The sequence below is a fragment of the Dendropsophus ebraccatus genome, chromosome 7 (assembly GCF_027789765.1).
Source record: "Dendropsophus ebraccatus isolate aDenEbr1 chromosome 7, aDenEbr1.pat, whole genome shotgun sequence".
NCBI classification, from domain to species: Eukaryota; Metazoa; Chordata; class Amphibia; order Anura; family Hylidae; genus Dendropsophus; species Dendropsophus ebraccatus.
Genome location: NC_091460.1, coordinates 53,458,662 through 53,475,797, shown reverse-complemented (window position 1 = coordinate 53,475,797; position 17,136 = coordinate 53,458,662). Strand labels below are relative to the sequence as shown.

The following is a 17,136-nucleotide window of genomic DNA, read 5'->3' as shown; positions in this document are numbered from 1 at the left end:
GAGGTTTTTTAAAGACAGTACGGATGACCAACGGACTGTAGTGTGCAATGTGTGCCACGCCAGGATCAGCAGGGGAGCCACCACTACCAGCATAACCACTACGAGCATGCACAGGCATATGAGTGCTAAACACCCCACTTAGTGGAACCAAGGCCGTTCAGTGCCTACTGCTGGGCCTTAACTGGCATCCATGTTGACTACTGCTGACTACTGCTGTGCCTGCTCTTGCCTCCATGTTGGCTACTGCTGGGCCTTAAGTGGCATCCATGTTGACTACTGCTGGGCCTTTGCTGGCATCCATGTTGACTACTGCTGTGCCTGCCCTTGCCTCCATTTTGGCTACTGCTGGGCCTTAACTGGCATCCATGTTGACTACTGCTGACTACTGGCTGTGCCTGCCCTTGCTTCCATGTTGTCTACTGCTGGGCCTTAACTGGCATCCATGTTGACTACTGCTGGGCCTTCACTGGCAACCATCTTGGCTACTGCTGCTCCCAGGAGTTCTCTGTGTGCTCAATGCCATTTAGTGTCTGGCCTAATTTAGGGGAGGCTCACTTGCTTCCTCACTCACTTTTAATGGTTCTCTGTGTGCTCAATGCCATGCTGTGTCTGGCCTAATTTTTGGGAAACTCACTGTCACAGCCGCGGCGGCGTCCCGCGTTCCGGGCCGCCGCCGCGACCGCTTCCTGCCCCATGCAGCAGCCGGTGTCCATAGTCGGGGACCCGGCGCTGCTATCACCTCGGCCCCGGGGGGCGCCTCACCTCTCCACGCTCCTGTCTCCCGCTGTGCCGGCCGGCGCGCGCGTCCCCGCCTCCTAGGGCGCGCGCGCGCCGGCTGTCTCAGATTTAAAGGGGCAGTGCGCTCTTAATTGGTAGTTGCACCTAATCACTCCCCTATAAATCCCAGCATGCCCTGTACCCTGTGTTGGAGCCTCTACATGCTTCCCATAGCGTTTGGCCCAGCTCCCTGTTGTTCCTGTGTCCTGTCCGTTACCTGGTCCCAAGTCCCTGTTCCTGAGTCCTGTCCGTTACCTGGTCCCTAGTCCCTGTTCCTGGTTCCTGTTCCCCTGTCACTCCACCTGTTCCCGTGTCCAGCCTGTCACGTGCTCTCTCATCTGCAGACTATTGCCTGTGCCATCTCCTGCCACGCCTCGCCTGCCGACACCAGCAACCAAGCCAGGGGTAGCGACCTGGGGGTCGTCTGCCGCAGCAAGTCCATCCCGCCTTGCGGCGGGCTCTGGTGAAAACCAGCGGCCCCTTAGACTCCGCTCCCTGGTGAGGTTTGTGCCATCGCTGGTGCCGGTCCAGTGGATCCACTACTCCGGGCGTTACAGTAGGCTCCAACCATGGATCCCGGCGAGGTGCCCGATCTCCGTGACGTCGCCAGAGTGGTCACTCAGCAGGCGCAACAAATCCAGAAACAGTCACAGCAGATCCAGCAACTCACTGCCGCCTTACAGCAGCAGACTACTGCCCAGCGCACACCACCTCCTGACGCTTCTTCTTCACTCCGACTGGCCCTCCCAAGCAAGTACTCTGGGGACTCTAAGTTGTGCAGAGGATTCTTGACTCAGTGCACCATGCACATTGAACTTTTGAGTAGTCAGTTTTCCACCGAGCGCTCTAAAGTGGCTTTCATCATCAGCCTATTAGAGGGTAGAGCCCTGGCCTGGGCCACGCCACTGTGGGACCGTGATGATCCAGTTGCTGCCAATCTCCGGGCCTTCCTATTCGAGTTTCGCTCCGTCTTTGAGGAACCTGCCCGTGCTTCTTCAGCCGAGACTGCTCTCCTCAACCTCTCTCAAGGCAGCTCCTCTGTTGGTGATTACGCCATCCAGTTCCGCACCCTGGCAGCCGAATTGGACTGGAACGAGGCCGCCCTATTGGCCACCTTCAAGAAGGGCCTGTCTAGTCGTGTGAGAGACGTGCTCGCTGCCCGAGACCTGCCTACCTCCCTGAACGAACTCATTCTACTGGCCACCCGAGTTGATACTCGTTTTTCGGAGAGGGAGGAGGAGGCTCGGCATGAACATTTACTAACCCGTTCCCGTCGCCATCCCCAGCTGGCGCCGGTTTTCCAGAATCCTGACCTTTCGATGTCTCAACCCTCTCCTGAGATTCCTATGCAGGTGGAACGGGCTCACCTGACGCCTGATGAAAGAATCCGGCGCCTGGAGCAGAATCTCTGTCTCTATTGCGGGGGTTCCGATCACTTCCGGCTGGGATGTCCCCTACGTCCCCAAACATCCGGAAAATGCTCGCACCTAGGTCCGGTGGGACAGGTGTCCCTAGGTGTGAATGCCACCATTCCAAGTCTGTCTATGCCAGTTTCCATCCGGACTCTCTCAGGACGAAATCATCAGACTACTGCCTTCCTCGATTCTGGGTCAGCAGGCAGTTTTATTGCGGCAACATTGGTCCAAAGATGGCGGCTACCCGTGACCCGACTAGCCAGGCCCCTGACTATCTCCTCGGTCACAGGCGAAATTCTTACCGACCGTGTGTACTACCAGACCGCACCTTTAGTCCTCCAGGTGGGTCCTTTACATCAAGAAAGGATATCCTTCTACGTCCTGCCCCATTCTTCCCCCGCGGTCCTCCTGGGACTCCCGTGGCTGCAAGAACATGCCCCTCAACTGGACTGGAGAACCGGGGAGATTCTCAGTTGGGGTCAGGACTGTTCCAACCAGTGTCTCAGGTCACCTCAGACCAAGTGTACTATGTCGTTTCCTGTCCCAGCCAAGCCTCTATCCGACCTATCGGCAGAAGACCAAGACTCGGCGGATGCCTTCTCTGCCGAGGTGTACCCTCTCTCCGTACCCAAGGCTAAGGTCGGGTCCCCTCACCACCGGGAGAACTTACAGAAGGTCCTCGTCCACAGACCCACAGTCCCTTGCCATGTTTTACCGCCTGATCGCCTAGCACCAGTCGTCACCTCCTCGCTTCGGAGAGTACCCCCCGGAAAGACTCATGTTCACCCTGCGCTTCGAAGAGGTATTTTGAAGTGGGGTCATTCCTCGTTGGAGGCCGGGCACCCTGGAGTCCGTAAGACGGGCCAACGGATCTCTCGCCACTACTGGTGGTCCAGTTTGTTTCAAGATGTCAAAGACTTTGTGGCTTCCTGTGCCATCTGCAGGCAAGAAAGAGGGGGAGGCCAAAGGGGGGGGGTACTGTCACAGCCGCGGCGGCGTCCCGCGTTCCGGGCCGCCGCCGCGACCGCTTCCTGCCCCATGCAGCAGCCGGTGTCCATAGTCGGGGACCCGGCGCTGCTATCACCTCGGCCCCGGGGGGCGCCTCACCTCTCCACGCTCCTGTCTCCCGCTGTGCCGGCCGGCGCGCGCGTCCCCGCCTCCTAGGGCGCGCGCGCGCCGGCTGTCTCAGATTTAAAGGGGCAGTGCGCTCTTAATTGGTAGTTGCACCTAATCACTCCCCTATAAATCCCAGCATGCCCTGTACCCTGTGTTGGAGCCTCTACATGCTTCCCATAGCGTTTGGCCCAGCTCCCTGTTGTTCCTGTGTCCTGTCCGTTACCTGGTCCCAAGTCCCTGTTCCTGAGTCCTGTCCGTTACCTGGTCCCTAGTCCCTGTTCCTGGTTCCTGTTCCCCTGTCACTCCACCTGTTCCCGTGTCCAGCCTGTCACGTGCTCTCTCATCTGCAGACTATTGCCTGTGCCATCTCCTGCCACGCCTCGCCTGCCGACACCAGCAACCAAGCCAGGGGTAGCGACCTGGGGGTCGTCTGCCGCAGCAAGTCCATCCCGCCTTGCGGCGGGCTCTGGTGAAAACCAGCGGCCCCTTAGACTCCGCTCCCTGGTGAGGTTTGTGCCATCGCTGGTGCCGGTCCAGTGGATCCACTACTCCGGGCGTTACACTCACTTGCTTCCTCACTCCCTTTTAATGGTTCTCTGTGTACTCACTGCCATGCTAGGTCTGGTACAATTTTTGGAAGGCTAACTGGCTACCGCTTCTACCTTGTTCACTCTGTCCTCACCGCCATGCTGTGTCAGGCTGAAATTTTTGGCTGGTTCATGATATGCTACCTTTGTTTTAATGGTTCCCTGTGTTCTCACTGCCATGCTGTGCCAGGCTGAGTTTTGGGTGGTCCATATGCCTACCTCTGTTTTAACCAGGCTGTTGTACAGAATTAGACATAATGGTGCCATTAGGCAGCCTCAAAGGCATGCTTACATACTGCTTCTGCTTTTTTTTGTCCATTTCCGTTGTTTTTCCATCAATTTCTAAGGTTGACAGGTTTTCACACGACCTTCCCTCTACCGAACCGAGTCTCCTGCAAAAATGTTTGAGTCTCCCATTGACTTCAATGGGGTTCGTTACTCCAAACGAGCACTTGAGTATCGGGAAATACTTGCCTCGAGTAACGAGCACCCGAGCATTTTAGTACTCGCTCATCACTAGTGATAACACTTTAACACTGGTCTCTGCAATGCGCTGTAGGCAGCCGATGATTTTAGGTCCAGAGCTAAAAAAAACATCAGCTGATGATAGTTGTCATTGGTTGGTCATTATCTCTATTACACTGAGCAATAACTAGGTGAATTATCTACACCTTAACCCTGCGCTGCTCTGCTAATACATTACAAGACCATGCTTCTGCTTGCTTTTTTAGGCTTCTGGCTCCCTGGTGTCCCACTCAGTGCCCTGCCCCGCCGTAGCCACTGATTGGCTGAGTGGCATGTCAGGAAGCCAGGAGCCTGAAAAGCAAGCAGGAGTGTGGGAAGGTACTCTATTAGTCGAGCAGCTCTGGGTTAAGTGGAAAGGGGCTTTACATACTCGCAGCAAAATGAAAAATCCGCTGCAAGTATGTAAAGCCATAGAAAATGACAATATGAGGAATCACAGTGTAAAATCCGCTGCGATCTGGTTCGTGTGAAGGCACCCTTAGGGTACAAACCCACTTGACGTATTTGCTGCGTGAATCAGTCTTAAAAATAAGCAGGCAAAACGCAGGTTGGCTTTATACAATTGTTCTGCGTTAAAATACGCAATTGCGTATTTTTGAAGCGTGGAGCTTGTTGTTAGCAAAGCATCAGTTGTTAACAACCTGTGCGAAAAACGCATGTAGCTTCACACTTCAAAAATACGCAATTGCGTATTTTAACGCAGAACAATTGTATAAAGCCAACCTGCGTTTTGCCTGCTTATTTTTAAGACTGATTCACGCAGCAAATACGTCAAGTGGGTTTGTACCCTCAGGGTACAAACCCACACACCGTATACGCAGCAAATACGCAACAAATACGCAACAAATACGCAGCAAATACGCAGCAGTTTGATGGTGAAGATTTAATGCTGAGTTCAGTTATTTAGATCTAATCTGCTGCGTTTTTGTTGCGTATTTGTTGCGTTTTTGCTGCGTATTCGCTGCGTATCGCAGCAGTAAATACGCTGTGTATACGGTGTGTGGGTTTATACCCTTAGACAGATTTTTGAAGGACTTAGGATATATACAGGAGCTTGCAGGCATTGAAAAGTGATTACACAGCAGTGGAAGGTGATGACAATTCCCCTTGATAACATATATGAAATTTGTTTTTCACTTAAATTTAGTACAAATGTATGTAAATAAATTTTGGTATAATACTCCGGAAAATATTTCATCCAACATGCATTCTGTTTTAATTAAAATAAGCGTTCACTGAATTAAAAAGGTTATCCAGCGTTAGAAAAAACATGACCACTTTCTTCTAGAGACAACACTACTCTGGTCTCCAGTTCAGGTGTGGTTTGCAATTAAGCTCCATTCATGTTATTGGAACTTAGTTGTAAAGACGCACCCAAACTGGAGACTCAGGGATTATCGCTCGTGGAATAGAGAAATTGATCAGCCGATGATCGTGTCATCGGCTGATTGTTTATTTAGGCCCAAACCTAAAATCATCGGTCAACCACCGTGCATCGCTTCGTGCAATAGCAATGCACAGCGGGCGACCGTCGATTTGAGAAGCAGCATACATTACCTAGCTGGGCTGGAATTGGGAGAAAAAAGGAGCGCAGGAGAAGCCCTGCTAGGTAATGTATGCTGCAAGGGCTGCAAAGACATTGGTAACGATGTCCCTGCAGCCCTCGCTAAACGATAATCGGGCCGTGGAATAGGCCTAGTAAACAAGCGCCGATCTAGATCTAGATCTAGATCGGCACTTGTTTACACTGTTGATCGGGCCCGTGGAATAGGGCCCTCATGCTGTGTCTGGAAGAAAGTGGTCATGTTTATCTAATGCTGGATAATCCCTTTAACACTTCTATGCTCTCTTAATTTTTTTATTTTTAATCTAAATGTGCAGACTTTTTAATATGAAACTACTGTAATATAAGGCAATAATAATATTTGCCACTTCTAATGTTTAGCAAAATGTTTTATCAACAATATCAGATTTTAGATTAACCTGCACAAATAGGTTTGTGCAGTCTCTTGTCCGAAAAGGTTATTTAGTTAAAAAAAAGAACAATTTATTTTTAATAAAACCAAACTTTGTTAAAATACAATTTATTTATTAATTTTATTTTCCAGTTGTCTGAATACAAAGATCAATATAAACAGCAAAAAAAAAAAAAAAAAAAATCAAATTTTTTTGTTGTCATTGCTACACAAAAACTAATGTATTTTCGCAACAACAGTATTAATTTTATTTACCTTTCTAGGCTATGTTAACAGCGTTAGATTTCAGTAAAGATCTGAACGCTGAATGCAATGGAATCAGCGTCCGTTCTTTACTGCGGTGGCAGCATTGCATTAAAGTCAATACAATGCCATCCTCTGTGTTCACTGCGGCCTCACATTAAATTGAAGTGAATGGTTAATTGATTTGCAGAAACACATGACATACAGAGGTATCGGCTGCAGGAACGTCCTGAATGCAGCCTGGCGACCGGCTGTTCAACAGCATCTGTTGCTATGCAACGGACGCTGTTAAACATTGTGTGAACATAGCCCTAGAAAAAGTTTGATGATGATGAATTGTACTTACCTAAATCTATGTAAGCCGATGGATGGAAAGAAATCCAAAAGCCACTTGTGCACATTTAGGTGATTTCCTTTGTCTAAGGGGGCGTCCTCACTGAGCAATATGGGTGGATCACCCGCCAGGGATTCCATCGCTCGCCCCCGCACGTGCACACGCGCATCTCCACCCATGCTGTAGACTCCATTCTATGGTCGGAATTCTGCCGTCCAACGAAAGAATTGATATGTTGACAACAGAATCCATGATGGGTGATCCGCCTAGATTCCTCAGTGTGAACCCACCCTAACATCAGTAAACAATATTAAAGAACAACTGATAACTTTAAATATTTACAATATCTCACAATTAGCAATTCTAATACACCTTTGCCTAGAATTTGTACCGTACTGTGCTATTCTCCTCTTGTTTCTAGGTGTTGCTACAATATTACCTGTGTATTTTTTTGCCACTGTGCCACTGTCAATATATCCTTAGGGTGCCTTCACACACGACTCGCAGCAAAAAACTCGCTGCGAGTTTCTGCTACGAGCCGAGGTCCTGGAAGGCCCCCTATTAGGGATGGTCCGAACCGAGTTCGGTTCGGGTTCGTGCGAACCCGAACCCTCGGTAATGATTCCCGCTGTCTGCCCGCTCCGTGCAGTGGGCGGATCCAGCAGGAGGACCGCCTGGAAAACTGGGATACAGCCATAGCTATAGGCTGTATCCCAGTTTTCCAGGCGTTTCTCCCGCTGTATCCACCTGCTCAACGGAGCAGGCAGACAGAATGAATCTGATGCCGAGCGTTCGGGTTCATACGAACCCGAACCTCGGCAGGTTCGGACCATCCCTAGCCCCTATCACTACATGCAAGCAGTGGTCTGAAAGACCGCTGCGTGTATGTAATGCAGCCGCCCACTTAACCCCTTCGGCTCCCGCACCGCACCGCTGTCTCCATACATTACCTGGCTATGACTGCACGGGGTCCCGGCATCTTGCTCTGCCGCCCAGCCAATCAGTGCAGAGCAGGACCACCGGACCCCGTGCAGCCAGAGCCAGGTAATGTATGGAGACAGCGGTGCGGGACCGGTGCGGGAGCCGAAGGGGTTAAGGGATCGGCTGCATTACATACACGCAGCGGTCTTTCAGACCACTGATTGTATGTAGTGATAGGGGCCTTCCAGGACCTCGGCTCGTAGCAGAAACTCGCAGCGAGTTTTTTGCTGCGAGTTGGTATGTGTGAAGGCAACCTTAATCAGTATAAACAATCCAATTATTGCATATGTAAATGTAGGGGAAAAAAGTGTAAAAGTAAAAAAGTTTTTAAAAGTATTTAAAAAAAAAAAAACTATTAAAACATAAAAGTTTAAATTACCTCCTTGCCTGTTATAAAAATATGTATAAAATAAACATATTATATATCGTAGTGTGTGGAATTGTCCGATCTATTAAAATATAACAATATTGTTCACGGTAAACAGGGTAAACGAAAAGAGGAAAAAATACACCAGGACTGCAGATTTTTTAAAAATTATGATAAAAAAAAAATCACAAAAAGCAATCAAAAGTTTTCTTTTACACCACTTTTATACCAATAAAATCTACAGATCATGGCACAAAAATGACAGCTCAACCAGCCCTGTAGGTGGAAAAATAAAAGTGTTATCGCTCTTAGAAAGCGAGGAGGGGAATGCTGCTTCATTGTGACCTGGACAGCCGTGCATCAATGACTTTCGGTCATGAAAGGGTTAAAACAAAACAAACAAGCAAAAAGGTTCCAAGACTGACTTTATTTGTTTGTAGACAATGTGTGAAGCTCCTAATGCTTTTATCATGATGTCCAAAGGTTACATTTAATTATATAAACCATTTTAGGGAAGACATAAAAATGCAAGTTGATATATATAGTTACAGTATATAACAAAATTTTCTTTTGTAGTATGCTGGCGATTTGTTTCCAAGAAGAAGAAATGAGCACATTGTAACAATGAAAAATCTGCAGACATTTGAGAAAGCAGTAAAGAACGCCACTGGAAGAATGCACATGCCAACAGTAAGCCTTTGGTTTAGTATATTCAAGACTCTCATTCAGTACTTTGTCTGAATAATTATGTACTTGGTAACAGAAATATACTAAATTATACCACATCTACATTAGTGTGCATAATAATATCAATTAAGTGTTTCAAGATTAAACAGCACACTGGCTGGATGTATGATGAATAGTTAGCTCTTGTACAAAGAGACTGATTAATATCATTCTGATCCTGTTTGGGTGAACCACTTCAATAACTAATAGTTACATGGTGGGGGGAAATAATAATGTATGGTGTATGATACTTGGCTTCCTTTTAACACTGGCAATCAGTGCATGTTTATTTTTTTATTATTTTTATAATACATATATTATTAATATATATATACAATGGCACCTTGGTTTAGGAGTAACTTGGATTAGGAGCATTTTGCAAGAAGAGCTTACAGTTTTTCAAAATTGTGACTTGGTTTAAGAGTATTGCTTTGGTTTAAGAGCTCCCTGTACTGGGTGGGGTCTACAGCCCTGTACTCTGACCCAGGAAGTCTCTCTCACCTTCCAAATCATAGCAGATCCACTTCAGGCTGGGGCTTACATCAGGGGACAGGCCTGTGGAGGTAATTCTAGCCTGTTGTACTATGCTACTGCATTATGGGGATCTGCAGCTCCATCCTGTATCCTGCTGCTGTTTTTCAGGTTTATGCACTTACTATACATTATACACCACATGTTGGTTGCTATGCTGTACAGTGGCTTATAATATGACATATTCAGCTGATTCTAAATGTTTGTTTCATCTGTTTTACATGTTATTCAGAATAATAAAAACATTATTTTGGGGGTGTAAAACCAATTTTCTGCATTCACATGATTTCTTATGGGAAAATTTGCTTTGGTTTAAGAGTGGATTTGGATTACAAGCACAGTCCCAGAACAAATTATGCCTGTAATCCAAGGCACTACTGTGTGTGTGTGTGTGTGTGTGTGTGTGTATATATATATATATAAATATATATATATATATATATATATATATATATATATATATTTATTATTATTATTATTATTATCATAATCACAGTAAATTATAGATTAATGAAATATCATTACGTAATATTTTATTATTATTGCTAATACATATGCAAAATCTGAATTTGGATGTTCAATTCTATGGTTTGCTTTGTGCATTATTATGATCTAATGACTTGCTTGTAATAATATACTATATAGACCTATTTTCAACACGTTTATTTTCATCATTGTAAAGCCTGGTGGAAGAATAACAGCATCGAAACATGAAGAACTCACTGGCACAGTACAACAGAGGCTGTCTATGATGGTGGATGCTTTCGACTATAAAGGAGAAGAAAGGCTTACTAACCAGAAGAAGCACTACAGTTTGCTTGACCTTGACAGTCCTAAGAATTATAGTGAAGATACCAGAGAAATACAAACAATGAATGTCAGAGGACTACACAATCCATCTGATCAGCTGAACAAAGACTTGTCATCCTACACACAACTGCCCCAGAATGTTATCAAGGAGCTAAACCTGGTTCTTCAGAAAAGCAGAAAAGACAGGATTGAAAGAGAATAATGCAAACATTTCTCAACACAGTACAATGGACTAGGAATGATGCTCATAGGAACAAAGGGATTTCCTAATAATTCATTTCCAATGTGCATACATATATAATACTACACAGCCTTCTACTCATTTATGTTACACAGGTTTCTTAGAATGTTGGCTATTTATTCCAGGCATTTTATGATGCTGGGATGAAAAATATTGCATACAAATGTACCTCCTAATAAAGACTAAAAATGTATACATATACAGAAAGATATTTTGCATAGGTTACATATGAGGCATCCTAACCTTTGAGACTTTTTTGTATGCATTATGGGATTAAAAAAAGAAAAAAAAAGATCTGTCAACAGGTCCTCTGCCAGTTTGAAGATATACCAATTATATTCTTTACCATGGAAAAACTGCAAGAAAAAATACCTTTTGGTTATGAAACAAAAATAACTCCCCCTTAGGCAGCTGCAGATACAGTATATATCTGATATAATGCAAGTGGAAATGTTCTGCTGCATTGTATACATATTCATCCATCTATTTAATAAAAATGAAAGTCTGTCTGTCTGTCCCGTATAGACTTCCAAACGCCTGAACATTTTGACCCCAAATTTGGCACACAGATACATTGGGTGCCCGGGAAGGTTAGAGCGAAGGTCCCGTCCCTGCCAGATATACAGGAGGGGAGGGGGAAGAGTGGTGCCCCATAGAGATGAATGGGAAAATCTCCACACTGCACACACAGGTGATAAAATTCGCTGCAGCTTTGCCCAGCAGTAATGGGCAGTTGGGAGCCTTAGCAACCAATAGGATTACTACTTTCATAGGGAGCTGTGGTTGCTAGGGCAGCTGCCTCACAACATTCACAGAAATAACTGGTAGACCCCCTACTCCATCTATACAGCACATTTATACAGGGCCCCCTACTCCATCTATACATTACATGTATACAGGACCCCCTACTCCATCTATACAGTACATGTATACAAGACCCCCTACTCCATCTATACAGTACATGTATACAGGACCCCCTACTCGGTCTATACAGTACATGTATACAGGACCCCCTACTCCATCTATACAGTACATGTATACAGGACCCCCTACTCCATCTATACAGTACATGTATACAGGACCCCCTACTCCATCTATACAGTACATGTATACAGGACCCCCTACTCCATCTATACAGTACATGTATACAGGACCCCCTACTCCAACTATAAAGTACATGTATACAGGGCCCCCTACTCCATCAATACAGTACATGTATACAGGGCCCCCTACTTCATCTATACAGTACATGTATACAGGGCAGTATTACCAGCTGCTGCTGCCCTAAGCACTAGACCTGAAGGTGCCCCATCCTCACTCATCAGGATAGGTAGGTACTGTAATAGCTCCACACGCCACATTTAACACCGACACACTAGGCCTGACCAATACCTCCATACTGTGACTGGATCACACTGTCATACCACACCTGACCAATACCGCCATACTGTGACTGGATAACACTGTCATACCAGACCTGACCAATACCGCTATACTGTGACTGGATGACACTGTCATACCAGACATGACTAATACTGCCATACTGTGACTGGATAACACTGTCATACCAAACCGGACCAATACCGCCAAACTGTGACTGGGTAATACTGCCACACCAGACCTGGCCAATACCACCATACAGTGACTGGAAAACACTGCCACACCAGACCTGACCAATACCACCATACAGTGACTGGAAAACAGTGCCACACCAGACCTGACCAATACCACCATACTGTGACTGGATAACACTGTCATACCACACCTGACCAATACCGCCATACTGTGACTGGATAACACTGCCACCAGACCTGACCATTACCACCATACAGTGACTGGAAAACACTGCCACACCAGACCTGTCCAATACCGCCATACTGTGCTGGATAACATTGTCATACCAGACCTGACCAATACCGCCATACTGTGACTGGATAACACTGTCATACCAGACCTGACTAATACCGCCATACTGTGACTGGATAACACTGTCATACCAGACCTGACCAATACCGCCATACTGTGACTGGATAACACTGCCATACCAGACCTGACCAATACCGCCATACTGTGACTGGATAACATTGCCATACCATACCTGTTCAATACCGCCATACTGTGACTGGATAACACTGTCATACCAGACCTTACCAATACCGCCATACTGTGACTGGATAACACTGCCATACCAGACTTGACCAATACCGCCATACTGTGATTGGATAACACTGTTATACCCCCCTCGAAAAGACACCAGATTTTCTGGCAAGTCTGAATGGGAGGGTACTGCCTCTCTGCAAGGTGCTACCCTACGCACCAGACCATGGGTGTCTAATGGTAAATACGACCCTGCAGGTATACAGGACACTACAGGTATACAGGACCCCAAAACTATACACTACAGGTGCACGGGTCCTCCACCAACTATATACTACAGGTATACAGGACCCCAAACTTTACACTACAGGTATACAGGACCTCCACCAACTATATACTTCAGGTATACAGGACCTCCACCAACTATATACTACAGGTATACAGGACCCCAAACTATACACTACAGGTATACAGGACCTCAAAACTATACACTACAGGTATGCAGGAACTCCACCAACTATATACTACAGGTATATAGGACCCCAAACTATACACTACAGGTATACAGGACCTCAGAACTATTCACTACAGGTATACAGGACCTCCACCAACTCTATACTACTGGTATACAGCACCTTCACCAACTCTATACTACAGGTATACAGGACCCCCAAACTTTACACTACAGGTGTACAGGACCTCCACCAACTATATACTACAGGTATACAGGACCCCAAACTATACACTACAGGTTTACAGGAACCCAAAACTATACACTACAGGTATACATGACCTTCACCAACTCTATACTACAATTATACAGGACCCTCAAACTATGCACAAGTATACAGGACCCCCGAACTATATACTACGGTATACAAGACCTCCACCAATTATACACTACAGGTATCCAGGACCCTCAAACTATAAACTACAGGTATACAAGACCTCCACCAACTATACATTACAAGTATACAGCACCAACTATATACTACAGGTATACAGGACCCCCGAACTATACAGTACAGGTATACAGGACCTTCACCAACTTTCCACCTGCAGGTATACAGGACCTCCCTCAACTATACACTACAGGCATACAGCCCCACCAACTACACACTACAGGTATACTGAACCCCCCCCAACTATACACTATAGGTATACAGCCCCCCCAACTATGCACTACAGATATGCGAGACCCCTAAAAACTATACATTGTGGGTATACAGAACCCCTCCAACTATGCATTACAGGTATACACTAATTCCACTGATTAACTCAGATGAAACAATACGTTTAGCTTGGCCTCCTGGGCACCTTAGAACAAATCTAATTAACACACTGACACTTTATACTCGGGCAGCGCCGGGTACATTTTCTAGTAGTTCTTATTAATCGAATTCCATCATGCCAACTGCAACGCTTTAACTAAAAAAAAAAAAAAAAAAAAAAAAAAAAAAAAGGTCTTTATCAAGGATATGCTTGGTATAAATATTAATGACAGAGCTGACTGGGTAAGTTTTACTTATTGTTATGTCAGAATTATATTGTATTCTCTAAGGCAATTATATACTACCCTCCACCCTTCATCTCTGGCCAGTCATGCTGTCAAGGCTTGGACTAAGGCTATGTTTCCACAACTTCTTTCTTCTTTTTTGCAGCCTTTTTTTGATGGGCCGTCATTTTGGCAGCAAAACATGGCTGTTTATGCAAGTCATTACTGTAAATTGTATAAACTGGACACTTTTTGATGCCAAAATTACGACTGTCCAAAAAAATGATGAGTTTGAAACAGGCAAAAAAAATGTGTGTGTGTGTGTATGTGTGTATATATATATATATATATATATATATATATATATATATATATATATATTTTTTTTTTTACATATGTATATATATATATATATATGTATATGTACATATGTATATATATATATATATATATATATATATATATATAGTGGGAACATAGCCTAAATAGGTTATCTAGCACATTTACTTTCTTGCAAAAGCAGCACCACCTCTGCCCCCAGGTTGTGTGTGGTATTGCACTTCAATTCACTTCAAGAGAAATGAGTTGCAAAACCCTCTCCCAAACTGGGGACGAGTGCTGCTGTTTGTGGAGGAAAGGCATGGCCTATCCAGGCATGATGAGAATTATAGTTTTGCAACAGCTGGAGGGCCAAAGGTTTGACACCTTTGTGCTATATTAGGCCATGTTGTAACAATGGCCGTGATTCCTACAGAACTTACGTGCTGCCGTCTATGGCATCCCGGCGGGAATGTATACACGTGGTATACACTCCGTCTGGGATCGCTAGTGGTGCTGCAAGAAACTGACATGTCAGTTTTCTGCGGCCTCTATTCATTGAATAGCGGCTGCAGAAAACCCTGTCAGTTCACACAATGGGGTGTGTGGCTTCGGCCCCACGCTCCATTGTGTGCAGTGGGGAATTCGGATGTGGGCACGCATAAATGCGCCCGCATCTGAATTAAGCGGCTGTAAAGATCATCCGGGATGATCTTCTCAGACACTTGTCATTCCGTGACCCGGCTGGGGTCTTACAGAGGGTAAACATAGCCTTATATTGTAAAGTTTCATGTACTTACATGTGTTGTTGGTTTAATACTAAAAGTTATCATGATAGGTACAATATGTTTTGATCATAACATTCTCTAAAAAATTTTCATTCTTGGGTTATTTTTCTGTACAGATTGTAATAAAACAGAGGCAATTCTGAACTAGATGTGACCCGACATATTGTACTTTTGTATAGTTGTGAATAGAACGCCACAGTTATTATCATATCACTTCATCCTGTTTTGAAGTGCTTTCACTAAAACGAAATCTATATAAAATAACAATATCAAAATCCGGCTCCTTTTATTCCCATGTTTTCCTCGGTAACACAATCCAACCCGATATTGTTACACACACACATATTAGTTAGCCATTATGAAAGAAAAAGAATTAAAAACTAAGTAATGTGTTGGACATTGATGACCTAAACTGTGAAAGTTCAATTTGCACGATTTCTGCTAATTTAAAAGGCATATATCTCCATAAATGAAAGATAAGTTTAGTCTCCATTGTTTTATATTTGGTGAATAGGGCTGAATAATAGAACATCTGCCTGTTAGCTAAAAGCCAGTAAGGTCCATTTGTGCACTTTCAATGGTTTCCATCATCAATAGTTTTTTTTTTTTATTATTATTTCTTGGCATCCTTTGTATGCAAATAACAAGTAATCACAAACTCAGGGAATAAAGAATTTATGAGGTCTGGCCAACTCTCTAAATCCATGTATCCTAGACACATTTTAGGCTAGGGCTACATGGTGATTTGGGGCATGGCAAGGGTTGTACAACCAATCACACTGTGGTGATTGTGCTCCATCTTATCTAAGATCATTGAATGAATAAACCAACACTTAAAAGAAACCAATTCAAGATGGACTCTTGGTTTCTTGCTAGATGATGGCTGTGGCCACTTGTAAATCGTAATGTGACCCCATTCTCTGGCCTTAGCTAAAATGTAGAACACTGTGGGGAGATTTATTAGGCTTAGGCTATGTTCACACACTGTCAGAAGATAGCCTTAATCAGATCAACCAGAGCTCATTAACATTTAAAATCTAACCTATGATTGGTTGGACTATGGACAACAAACGACATTCTTTATCAAAAAAAGCTTGATAAATCTCCCTCCATTATCTTTACACTTACTTCATTGAAAGCTGTGATTGTTAATTTTCGGATAACTAATCATTTATACTGTAGATGGATATGAAAAAAAAGAAAGAAAAATATATTAAATTGCTCAGGTTAAAGATTGATTATCAAGATGCAATAGGTGAAACCCAAGATACCATAATTACATCCTATTCTCAGTATTTCTTAGTGTCATTAGTAGTGTCATGAAGTAAGATATTCTTGTTCTCAATAAATATGCCAATTTAACCTCAAAGCTTCCTTCCTGTTTCTGCCCAACTGTAATAAAACAAAATAGGACCTCTCAAAGGGGTTTGTCAAGTTATTTTTACTTGTCCTCTATCCACAGAATAAAGAATATATATGAGATTGCAGGGGGTCCAAACTCTTTGCCCCATCAGTGCCCCATCTTTGTTTTGAATGAAGCCTCGATTTAGTGTGTAACCCACCACTCCATTCATTTTCTTTAGAGCGACTGGAGATAGCCAAGTGCTGTGGTTGGATATCTCCAGCGCATCGGATGTTGGTTGGTCATGGACTTCTCCCTGCTCATGCTAGTGATCTGTGGGAGTTCTAGTACCCAAACTCCAATCGATCAAAACTTGATCTTACTAGCGTCACAAGTTTTTGCAACTGAAAGGGACACTTTAACGGTATGCTACTCTAGTGCAATTCTGTAACATGGAGCTGTATGAA

At 44.6% G+C, this 17,136-nt stretch overlaps 1 protein-coding gene across 1 annotated transcript in view; it reads left to right on the top strand.

Annotated features, from left to right (window-relative positions):
• ARAP2 (ArfGAP with RhoGAP domain, ankyrin repeat and PH domain 2) overlaps positions 1-14,548 on the top strand; it is a 250,653-nt gene extending 236,105 nt beyond the window's left edge. The window contains exons 32-33 of the mRNA XM_069977501.1: positions 8,898-9,011; positions 10,261-14,548. Coding sequence (XP_069833602.1) covers positions 8,898-9,011; positions 10,261-10,590 — 444 coding nt within the window. The 3' untranslated portion in view covers positions 10,591-14,548. The remainder of the gene's footprint in view (positions 1-8,897; positions 9,012-10,260) is intronic.
• Positions 14,549-17,136: the final 2,588 nt, after the last annotated feature.